General features: G+C 32.1%; 1 protein-coding gene and 1 pseudogene across 1 annotated transcript; both read right to left on the minus strand.

Moving 5' to 3' along the window:
- Positions 1-3235: 3235 nt before the first annotated feature.
- LOC108858428 (uncharacterized) lies at positions 3236-6572 on the minus strand (annotated as a pseudogene).
- Positions 6573-6958: 386 nt separating this feature from the next.
- Positions 6959-8964, minus strand: LOC108859862 (NAC domain-containing protein 12). The gene is made up of 3 exons (XM_018633768.2): positions 8672-8964; positions 8317-8582; positions 6959-7723 (listed from the first exon to the last, which is right to left on the minus strand). The coding sequence occupies exons 1-3, from the start codon at positions 8856-8858 to the stop codon at positions 7094-7096; spliced, it is 1083 nt and encodes a 360-aa protein (XP_018489270.1). The 5' UTR covers positions 8859-8964; the 3' UTR covers positions 6959-7093.
- Positions 8965-12835: the final 3871 nt, after the last annotated feature.

Genomic DNA, 12835 nt, shown 5'->3' on the forward strand with positions numbered 1-12835 from the left:
GTTTTATTTTAATTTGTACAACTTTGAATATTATCTAATATGTTTTCTTTCAATTCTAATTCTAATTTTATATTTTCTAATTCCAATTAAAAACAAATTAATTTACAATTTTATAAAAAAAAAAATTGGGAAAATTCCGAGGAAGTGTATCCCTCGGAATATTCCGAGGAAAGGGTCGTCGGAATATTCCGAGGGATACACATCCTCGGAAAAGCGTCGGTATATGTCCGAGGACTTTATCGAGGACACAGCCCTCGGAAATTTCCGAGGAAATATTCCCTCGGAAATTTCCGAGGAAAGATTTCCTCGGAAATTTCCGAGGGCATATGTCCTCGAAATGTCCTCGGAAATATACCGACGCATTTCCGAGGAATATTCTATCGGACATATCCGAGGAAATACCGACGAAATGGTCCTCAAAAACGTTCTTCGGAATTTCGTCGGAAACTAGTGTCCTCAGAATTTCCTCGGAAATTTCCGAGGGATTTCCGAGGAATCTGAACTTTCCGACCAAATTTTTCCGACGACGTTTTTCGTCGGTATGTCCTCGGAATACCGTTATTCCGAGGACATACCGAGGAAAATATCCGTCAGAATCACGATGTTTTCTTGTAGTGGCGTGTTGTTGTAGCAGTTTTAGCTTTGATCCCACAAAGTCATTCTAAGGGATGGTTATGAATTTCTTGGGTTGCTTGAAGTAGAAGCAATTGTTGCAGTTGGTCTCCTTTACATTGAGATGGCAGCTCGTTTCTGGTTTGAGCTTTCGCATGTTTCTCTGGTAAAGACTTGTAAATAAGACGTTTAACCGCCGTGTTTGTTGAGCTAATGGTGCAGCAATTTCTACATGAGTGACAGATCATTATCGATACCAATATATGCAATTATCACATGTGCTTTAAACTGAATCATGTAGATGTCGTAAAGACAGTGTTCCAGGGAGATGGTAAAATTTTGGTGGAGCGTTCCAAATAGCATGGATGCAGTTGTAAAGTTATTGAACAAATTATTCATCCTAGACAACCAATACCTTTACTTGAACTTGTTGGTGATTGATGACTAAAGTGTTGAATTGTTTGCTGAGAAATATACTTTGCGTCTAGCCATGGCCGCCTCTGTCTGTCTGAGTAGGATGAAGTTATAAGCTGTTATTTTTCCCATAACATTATAATACTGGTTAATTTGATTCGCGAGAGCAGTTTGATTTGGCGAAGAAGCATTGGGGTGACATATTTGATAAGCTGTGTACGCTTTCAAAGGTATTGGTGTTGTTGGTCTTTTAAAAACTTGAGCCCATAGTCGCTGGGATTACTATTTTTTTGTTATGGGTTTGCAAGGTTGGTAAGTTAGTTTTAAAATAATTGTGTGTGAAAAGAGTTTTAAGCATTGGACGTGTGATGCATGTTGGCCAATTATTGTTAAATCCTTCTAATAATGTTTGCCAAGGAAAATCTAAGTTCAGATGCTTTTGTAATGTCTTTGATGCTTTGTCTAAACATCCAAGATGGCCAAGAGCTTGATAGTGGTAATTAGAGACCTTACCATGTTTACTTGCATTAGAAGGTAATGCTTACCTACTATACTTGCATTAGAAGGTAATGTTTGAGAAAAAAAAAGGTAATGCTTATATTATTATTTTCCAAGTATTGATTAATATGATTTCTTATTTGCAGCAGACTTTATATCCAGAATCAGATGTGGTATGTCAATGAAAACAAACAGCGTATATGCTTAGACAGTCCCGGTCCCAATAGTGCACAATACTGCCATTGTTTTTTTTTGACGCTGAGGACCAAAGACATATTACTTTTATTGAAACAAATGAAATGAGAGGCTAGACTTGTATATATAATAATCGAGAAAGAATTACTGAAATCCTAATAATATCGTATATTAATAATCGACAAAAAAAATTACTGACCCTAATAATATCGTATGCAAAACAAAAGGATATGATCTATAACACGACTAACTTGCACATAATCAAAATAGAGATCAGGCAAGAAGAATCAAAAATAAAAATTGGATTTGTTTGAATGCTTTCATCTATGTGGGCCTTATGCTAATTTATTTCACGACATGGAGGATGGGGCCATGGATTCTACATACTTCAAGATCTCTTCTGCTGTGTTTTCCTTAACACCACTTGGAATCCATTTTAGTTATTTACTTTTTCTTGACAAAAAGAGTTAAGAAAATATAAACTAAATTCATTTACTGGTGAATGGAAAGGTATTTACGTATAGATCCAAGTAGAGTACTATCTTCAATACATTAAAAAGTAAGAATATAATCAAAATAATATGTAAATAATGTTGTCAGATTCCATTACTAATAGTGGTAAGCTACCAAATAATCTCTACTTTTTCTTAATTATAATATAATTTTACTACGAAGAAGAGCGAAGTTCTCCACGAAGCTATATTTGATAAAACATAGTATATAAACTCATAGTATTGTATAGAAATTAGGGAGTGACTATTGAAATATTAACTGACTGATCTACTTGCTGCCCTTAGCTTTTTTACTTGTTCAAACGCGAATAGGCAAATCATATTTCTCTTAATATGGTCCTTTAACTTTTATAACCTTTACTATAAAAGAGGGTTCAGAGTTTTTTGCAAGATATTAGACCCTTGCCGAGACAAAGTACGTCGGTGGTACCAAACACAGCTTGGCCAATGTCAGGATATGTCTTGAGGTCAGACTCACTGTGGAGATAGTAACGTAACAGAATCATAGGGAAAGTTTACGAACAGTAACTCACCTCGGATTGGTTGTAAAAGTAAAATAAAGATCAGATCAAATTTTGATGGAAATCACTTTTAAATATTCTAACCAAGATGCATTTCTACAAAACATCCACTTCAAACACAACGTGCTCAACTCGAATTGGGCTCTAACAAAGAGAAAGACAAACTTATTTTTTTACTTTCTCAATGAATAATCCAACAAAATGTGTTTTCTACGTTACAGATAATCAATAACAGAGGAATTACTACGTACGGGTTAAAAATGTAGATTGTGCCAAATCTACCAGTTGAAAAACTCGTTACACAGAATACTAATGAACTCTACGTGGTCCTTACCTGTCTTTCTCTACATAGGTGATCTTCCACTACCACTGCAATGACAAACAGGTCATCTTAATACTTAAGTCTTAAGCATTGGTTTCTATTACACACGTATGAATGAAAAGAGAAAATATATTACCTATAAGAACACGTAAAAGAAGAATTTAAATTGCAGCTTGAACGGATTTGCTACGGATTTGACACTGAAACCATTTTGATTGCCTCTGCATAACTCCATACCAACCGGGAAGCTGCTTTTTAAAACAATCCTCTTCGCACTCCATACAGATCTTGTCCCTATCAAAACATTCATTTCGCTGGAAAGGTAAGAAAGCTTCTTAGTAAGAGATTTGTAAACAAAAGGGAAAAAATCTTACGTTGGAAGATCTTGCTTGGTTAGTTTGGCTAGGTAACAATACAGCATCAGAGTCTCCTTGACGATCTAAGGCCTTCCACTTTCAAACGGATTTTTTGGAGCCAGACTCCATATAGTTCAAGAAGCCAGAGAAGCTGGGAACTTTTCGTGGAGGTCGGACAAATGGCTCGTCAAAGCTGTGGAGTACCCCATCATCAGAAACCGCAATCCAAGCACTGATATCATCAGTAGCACTCGCCGTCCTTCTATGTCCTTGAAGCTGATTTACTTTTACACCATTTGTGGAAAGTTGTTTCCTTTCAGGGTCAGATGGTTCAGCCAAGAAAAGGGCAAGCTCATATGATCATCTTCGTCCAAACGAACCCGTCTCGGAGTTCCTTTGCTAGCTTCTTTGTGAGACTTCTCTATCTTCACAACCTGAGTCTCCATAGCGAAAGTACTCTCACGATGCCTGTCTCGAATTTGACCTTTCAAACCATTGTCGTAGCTAGATTGAACAGCTCGTTGGAATTCATCTAACTACAGAGAAACGATACCGACAATCAATAAACGTTACACAAATGAGAGCAGTGAAGGAGAGAAAGAATGAAAACCTGCCATTTGGTGGTTCCGAGAGCGGCGTGAAGGTCGCCATCTCCTGTGATTTTAAAAAAAAAATGAAAGAAGGGAAGCGAAAGAGAGTATTAACTGATTTGAATAAACTGGAAACAGGAAAGAAATAAAAGATCCAAGGAATCACTTAATCAGAAATCAAAAGTGTCAAAGAAATTAAAAACTTTAAAGTAATAATAGGAAATCTCAAAGTGATTTGCCAAGAAATATCACCTGCGACGTATATATACAGATTCCGAGTGATAGAGCAGGGAGTAAAAATCCATTATGGTTAACGTTTCCGTTGATAGAAAAGAAGGCAAAACATCGAAATTGAAGATCTACAAAGCGAATCATCACGTGGATTGAAAATCTCAAAACTCCAATAGCTGGTAGCTGAGATCGAAGGAGAAGCCTTCTCGATTCAGTGTGGAAGAAGAACAGGAACCTTTAATTTTGTGCGGTGAAGATAATGGGATGAAACCATAGAATCAAAAACTCTGCGTTTCAGGCAATGACTTACTCTGCGTTTCAAAGATTGGGCTTTATAAACCAAAACAATGACAACGAAAAAAAAAAGAAAGCCCAGACGTAAAACAAACATAAATAAATGGAACGCTGAGTTTTTACAAACGGGACAGGTGTTGCATTCTGGGCAATTGAATTAGTGACGTGGCACTCTCAAAAAAGAAAGTGTTTTTCTTTATATAAATAGATGTAATGTTTTTTATAATTTATAATAGCATAATTAACTAATGTTAAAAAGTTACATGTTAATTAGCCAGACCAATAAACATTTGTATGTTTTGATGCAACACTAAAACGTTATTTTATATGATTGTACCTTATTTAACCAAAGCAATACAACTTTGCTTTTTGCAAGAATAGCTGGTAAAAGTTAAAGGGAAAAACTGAAAATATAGAATAACGAGTCACTAACATTGTCCTAATGATATAATATATATGTGATGATATTTCATTAGTATAATTTTTAATGAAAATCCAATAAAATTTTAGTTTAAATTTTAGTTATTATATGTTAAAAAAACCAAATTAAAACTAAATCTTCCAAATATTTTAAATATTAAATAATTTTTTTAAAAAATATTTTAAAATTGTAACTATATTAAAAAGTTATTTAAATGCTAATAATATACTATGAACTTAATATAACTATAGAATAGCATCTGTTTAGATAAGAAAATATGTTATTAGTAATAAATCTAATGGTAAATTCAAAAAATTAAATTTAACCAAATTGAATCTCTTTAGTTTACAAAGTTATATATTTTTAGGGTTGATCAAATTTTAAGATGGTTTTCCACAAATGATAACTAAATCTATACTAATAAAATTTGATTTTAATTTATTCTATTCTATTTTAAATTTAGCAAAAACTTATTATGTTTTAATTAAGTTTGCTAACTAAATGCATGTGTATTATTATATTCAAATAAATGTTAATATATTTAAGAAAATGTCAACACGACGTTCTATCAATTATTTCCAATAGTTTAATCATATAATGTAAATCATATAATGTGTATATTAAGTTATATATATATATATATGATGGTTATTTAGATATATTAAACAAAAAACAAACAATAAATAATTAAACTGTTTGTCTTTTTAAGAAAAAAAAATCAATTTAAAATAAAAAATAGAAATAAACAAGATTTGAAATAATTTCTGAATAATTTATAACCATATTTCTCATACAAAGATTTTGCTGTGATCATTCATAGACAGGGTCGGATATGGGTTATAAGCAAGTGAAACATTGGCCTTGGCCTCTAAAAATGATGGAGTATTTTACATACATATTGGCTCCCAAATTTTGAAAAAAAAATTCTACTAAAATTCTTTAAGAAATGTTTCAAACCCCCAAATTCTCAAATCCGACCATGTTCATAGAATATAGCCTTACAATCCAATAGGTTCGAATGCATATTATACTAAGTTCATCCTTTTCAGTTGTTTCTAGATTGTGTTTTAGAGTTTTATATAGTAATAAGTTAATAGTAGAACTGTAGAAGATGCATTCAATATAAATTTCGAAAATGTTGACAAACAGTACATGTTATATTCCGCTGCTGTATAATATATATCATGAAAGTTAAATTATTTTTTTTGCTAAATTATAAATGTCATTAATAATAATGAAGTTAAACTATTGGTTCTAATAAAGGTAGACAACCCGTAACCCATATCATTTTATGTAGAATATGAATCTGATTTTAGTAAACTAATATTTTAATATAGTATTTAATATGTTAGAATCCAACAAAAATGAGTACTAAATTGAAAATCGATATAAATTTTTTTCAAATGTTTCAATTTTTATAATTTTTGTGTAAGAGCTGTTTATTTTATTACTTTTGATAGACATAAAGGGAAATTAATGCAAAAAATGAAACAAAATGGTTTATTTTCATTCGGCCAATGTTAATGAATTTTTGTTATATATTTCCAATTTTTCCTAATTAATTAAAGTCAGTCAGTCAACCTTTACCAAGATTCAAGAAGGTCATTTTTGAATAATCGTGCAATTACAATAGTTTCGTTTACGTATTTTTGTTTCTTTTTTAAGAAAGGGTTATCGTTTACGTAGTTAGTTAAGTGGTAAAGTAGATTGTTCTATTTGCACGAGGAATAAGACGAGGAATCTCAAACGAAAACAAAAAGATAAACACGGTCGCACCAAAAGTTGAACTAATTATAGCGAAGCGAGAATCTTATTACCTTGTCATGACTTGGTTCACTTAATGTGATCTAAGTCAAACCAAATATCACTTCATTTATTTATTTATACATGTTCATCGTCGAAAAACGACAATGATAATTAATCAAGATTCTTTGTCATTTATTATTCAATTTGTTAAACTTTATGGTTATTTAATATTTATAGTTTTGCTTTTAACAAATGTTATTAAACTCCAAAATATAGTACATGAGATAGCTCTTAACAAACCTTTTTGTTTATTATATGCAAGTAACAGAAAGTATATATTTTAAAATTATCTTGTGTGTGTATATGTTTGTGTATATACAATCATACAGATAAATGAAGAAGAGGGTCTAAAGACGAAAGTGACGAAGATGATTCGGCGAAACTACTCCAGATATCGACATTATCATCATTATTCCAGTGTAGATCCCATCGCTGCATCATGGCATCACCTTCTTCTTCTTCGTCAAAACTCGTACGATCACACGTAAGATGACCATTGTTCAATTGCCACGCCACTAACCGGTCAAGACTAGCCCAATTACTGCAAACCGGTCTGCCGGTTATCTTCTCTTGAACCAGAGAGGAATCGAGTTGGTTAGTGGTCGTTAAACTTTGGCCAACTAGGTTTTCGGATTTGGGTGTCTCAAGACTTGGGAGTTGCATGAATAAAAGATCGTCTTGATGTTGAGTTTTGGTTTGGACCTCGGGCACGGAAATATTGGGACCGGAAAGGTCCATGCATAGAAGAACGTGGTCCAAAACGGTTGCGTTTAGAGTGTTGTGAAAGGTGGTGGGCCTTTTGTTTTCGTCAGTGTCATCAGGTGAAGAAGATTGAGTGATTTTAGGAGAATCGTCGATCTTTTGATAGTTCTTCTTCCTGAACACTCGACATACCACCCAACCGTCTTCGTTGTAACTCATTGGGTCTTCAGTTACAACATCAGAACATTCCTGTTAATGTAACAAATCGATCAATTAAAATGCATTAGAAGATTATGAAGACTTTGACGTCGTAAGTGCGACTTGTTGAGGTTGTTAGGTGCAAAATTAATAGCGAAACAATGCCTAAAAGTATATTTAATTATAAACAGCATATGTCCTTAATATTTCTCAAGCTATAAAATAAAGATTTCATTTAAGGGAGAATTCTGCTTTTACCTCATTTCGTAACTTTGGGAACAATTTTTCCATTATAGAATCTCAAAGGACAGTTTTAGTTTGCTTTGAACTATAAATATGTGTGTGTGTATGATTTAATTCAATGTTAGGAAGTAATTAAAAATTAAAATGAAAAATTGAAACAACGTAAAAGTAATATATCATACAAAATTATATAAAATGTTGTTTTTAATTATATCCTTTTGCAGATAGTTTCGGTTAAATCGCCTAGAACCCATATTAATCGAGGCACTTCTATAAATATATTGTTTTTAATTTTCATCTTGGTCTTAGTGAAACGAATATATGTGGTGCGTACTAGCTAATTCGAGACTTGATTTGTCTCTTACAACCTTACAATGAGTATTAATGATAGTTACACTTACATTACTTGTTGGAGTATCGTCGAGGCGATACTCATGCATGATCCAATCAGATTTCTCACCATGAGGAGCTCTTCCTTTATAGAACACGAGCGTCTTTCTCAGTCCAATTCTCCGGACACAACAATAGATGATCTTATCACGTCCAGTAGCTTTCCAGAATCCAGTGACTGTAGCCCGGTTTGTTCTTGTCCCAGTTGGATATTTCTTGTCCTTATGACTGAAGAAGTACCAATCGTTCTGTGGCGTCAAACCGATTCTACATTCCTCTGCATTTGCTAACCAAAATGGTTCAAAAAAGAAACTTGATAGACATGAAAAGAGATTTTGATATAAAGGGTTTATTTGTTAGAAGAACCTTGAATATCCCAAGGCTCAAGCTTGTTGAGATCTACTTCACGAATGACATCAAGATCGATCTTTTGTGAGTGAACTTTCTTGCGGAGATAGTAATGGAGAAGTTCTTCTTCTGTCGGATGGAATCTGAAACCTGGAGGCACTTTTGACTGTCCATTAATCGAAAGATTTACCTTATTCTCCGCCATTTATGATGATAACGATATCTTTTTACTTTTTTTGGCTCTAGTAGAGTAGAGAAGTTGATTACAAGTGAAGTGGTTACAACTTAGCATAAGAGAGCAAGGCGATGAGATCATTTTATAATGGTGGTGGGATTACTCAATGATAGAGCCCCTATTAAGGGGGAAATTATTATTTAAATAAAGATGTGGAAAATTATTATGCATTAAAGTGTCTTTATGCTATTATAAATAATTTATTAAATTTATAGTTTATGTTTAAATCGAAGTTGGTCATGTGTAGGTTGTGACGTAAGTTCATATTTCTTTTGACGTCCCATGTCATGTGTATGTCAGGATGTATTAAGGGAAAAATACCAACGTAGGAAGTACGCGGATTTAGTGGACATTAAGCTTTTTGTTTTCTTGTAATTACTTATTACAGAATCTGAACTTTGGTCGAAAAGATAAAAAGAGTATACATAAAGACTCATGCAGCAGAAATGACAATAACACTTTTTGTCGGTAATTCTTCGAATATTGTTATAGACAAAATTTCTTAGATGGTTGAATCAAAACCATTTAAACTGAAAGGAAGTTAGAATCCAGTTTTCACCCAATACAGAAGTCTGAGTTCAATTTTTTTATTTATTTGAAATTCAAAACAAAAACATATAGACGTCGGTTAATTTCGGCTTATTGTTTACAATTAAACTTTAAACCTCTTTTTCCTATCATATATAAAACTAGATTTTGATCCGCCCTTCGAAATAAATGATTTGTTGTTAAAAGCGCGAATATTATTTTTTACTTTTTATAAAATATATTATTTTTGTAATAATTTAATGTATTTATTTTAGTAAAATTTTCTTTATAATAAACTCGACAAATAGAGTGTTTCTAGTAAACTATGTGTTTTTCTGGCTTTGTTTTATTCTCTCTCTAATCAATATATTTATTTGATTTGTTTTTAAAATAAATGATTTTAAAATGCAACTGTACAATACTTTTATATTGATATTTTGTTTAAATAATGTGACATATTTCTATATTAATTAAATATTTACACTGTAATTTAAATTTGTATACAAATCAACATATTTGTGTAGTTTGCTGTTAAAAGAAATGATTTTGAATCCAAATGTACAGTACTTTTATATTGATTTTTCTTTTCAGTTCATATAAATTTTTAAATATATTTATTTCAACTCAACCAACTAATATTTTGTTAAATTGGCCCCTGAGATATATTTTTATACATCGATGTTTATTTTTTATAATTAGTGTCATATATTTTAGGTATATCATAATATAACTAACGATAATCAAAATACCTAGATCGAATCAGGTTATATAGCTATTTTTGTTACAAATATCCGAACCCGTTTTAGATACATTGGTTATTTAGATATTTTTAGGTTCATATACATCATAACCGAATTCATCAAGATCCAGAATGACCCAACTCAAAATCCACACATAAGTTTATAATATTCAAGCGGGACTTAGTTTCAAAACAAACAAAAAGATACCCAAAAGGAACAACATATACCTAAATAGACATATAATGTTCACGTCTAACTGGTTTTATAAATTAATAAAAAAATATTTCTATGTGTTTGGCTAAATTAAGTGAAATAGAAAAGGTTTTTTTTTATCAAGTAAAATAATTATATGGAGAGAAAAATTAAGTGGCAATAAATGTAGCACATTTTAATTATTTTGATTTAAGTTATTATTTTATCACAAAAACATATCTTTGAACTATGTTTTTGGGTACGTAATTTTCCACCAATTGAAAATAAAATAAAAATATTTTAGTAAAATAAACTAAACCAAACATTCAGTCATATGTAAAATCTAGTTATTTAACATTTTTTATTTTATAACTGGCACAAACTTAATATTGATTAACTCATAAATAAAAATATGCACTATTATTATTATGGTAATATAATTAATGATGTCAATTATTATTAAGGTAACATAATTAATTAAAATTTTAAAATAAGTAAAATATGGAAACACAATTAAATAAATACTACTATTCATGTATACAAACAAATTTCATTAACACTACTATTCAAGTTTTCAAACACTCCAAAAAAATTTAATCCTCCTATTTAAGTCTCGAAACACTCTGATTTTGTACTTGAGTTTTAATAAGATAGATAACACCAAAAAAATTCAATTAGAATCTGATACTAACCTAATCACTCACAAATCACATTCATTTAGTTGTATTTTCCACTTGCACTATACACCAAGCGATGGGATAAGTGACACCTGTGTTATATATTTAAGTGAATAGGTGTAATGTTTCAAGTGAACCATTGCAATTGTTTGTATGAACAGTTGCAACTATAAAAACAAAACATTGCAACTATTGGTAATTGCAACCTTTGGTGAATAACCATATTTATTATTGCAACTCTTGGTGATCAACCATTGTAACTCTTTATCTAACCATTGCAACTCTTCATTAACCATTGCAACTTTTGGTTTAACCATTGCAACTCTTCATTAACCTTTGCAACTTTTGGTTTAACCATTGCAATTCTTGGTTGCAACTCTTCACTCTCTATATAAAGAGATGTTGGCATTGGCAAATGGATATAGAAAAATCAGAAACAAATAGAAGAGATTAGTAGTTAGTAAAAGAGAGAGAGATAAAAAGATTCATTGTTCAAAGATCATTAAAGATCTTTGAAGAAACACATATAAGCACTAAAGCTTTATTTGTTACTCTTGTATCTTAGCCTAGAACAAGAGTGAGACTTTGATTGTCTTATCCTACAAAGGGATTTCGTGTAACCCAAGGTTTGGAATAGGGTCGAAATACTCTTTAAGAAAAGTGACCTCGTGCGCGATTCAATCATTATCCAAGTATATAATTCACCACTATTCGGGTTAGAACCCTAATAGCCAACAATCTTAAAGAGTATTTTCTTGTGAATTATGACTGGTGTATCGGTGCGAGAGATGACCTCAAAGTTTGGAAAGTTAGATAAATTTGAGGGAGTTGATTTCCGAAGATGGCAAAAGAAGATGCATTTTCTCCTCACAAATCTGAATGTAGTGTATGTTCTAAGTATGCCTAAGCCTACTATACCGGAGGATGCTGAAAACGAGTCTTTGGATGAGACAAGGAAGCAACAAAAATGGGAAAACGACGATTACATATGCCGTGGCCATATTCTCAACGGTATGTCAGATTCTCTCTTTGATGTTTATCAGAATGCCGAATCCGCAAAAGAGTTGTGGGATGCGTTAGAATCAAAGTACATGGCTGAGGATGCTTCTAGTAAGAAGTTACTTGTTAGTAATTTTAATAATTACAAGATGTCTGATTCTAGGCCAGTTATGGAGCAATACAATGAATTGCTTCGTATACTAGGTCAATTTGCACAACACAACATGAAGATGGATGAATCCATCTCAGTATCGAGTATCATCGATAAGTTACCACCTTCATGGAAAGATTTTAAACACATGTTAAAACATAAAAAGGAAGAGTTGTCTCTTGTACAACTTGGTAGCCATTTGCGCATAGAGGATTCTCTAAGAGCGCAAGAGGGAGAAAAACCCAAAAATAATGTGGCTAGTACTTCTTCCATCAATATGATGGAGGAACGTGTGAGTTCTAAGAATAAAAAAAAGAGGAAACACTCTTTTAATAAAAACACTTACAATGGATCTAACAAAAAGTTTAAGAGCATTTGTTGGAATTGTAACAAGCCGGGTCACTTAAGTCGTGACTGCTGAGCAGGGAAGGATAAGAATAAAACGGGACAAAACCGTTTGGGACAAGTGTCTAAGGACCAAGGTCCATCCACTCATCAAGGTCAAATCTCTGATTTTAAACCATATGTTAATGTGAATTATGTATCAAAGATTTATGAGGCATTTTATGTGCAGGATGATGAAGTGGCATGGTGGATTGACTCGGGTGCAACAACACATGTTTGCAAGGATCGTGAATGGTTCACTACTTATGAGCAAGT

Source organism: Raphanus sativus, chromosome 5 (genome assembly GCF_000801105.2).
Source record: "Raphanus sativus cultivar WK10039 chromosome 5, ASM80110v3, whole genome shotgun sequence".
Classification (NCBI taxonomy): Eukaryota; Viridiplantae; Streptophyta; class Magnoliopsida; order Brassicales; family Brassicaceae; genus Raphanus; species Raphanus sativus.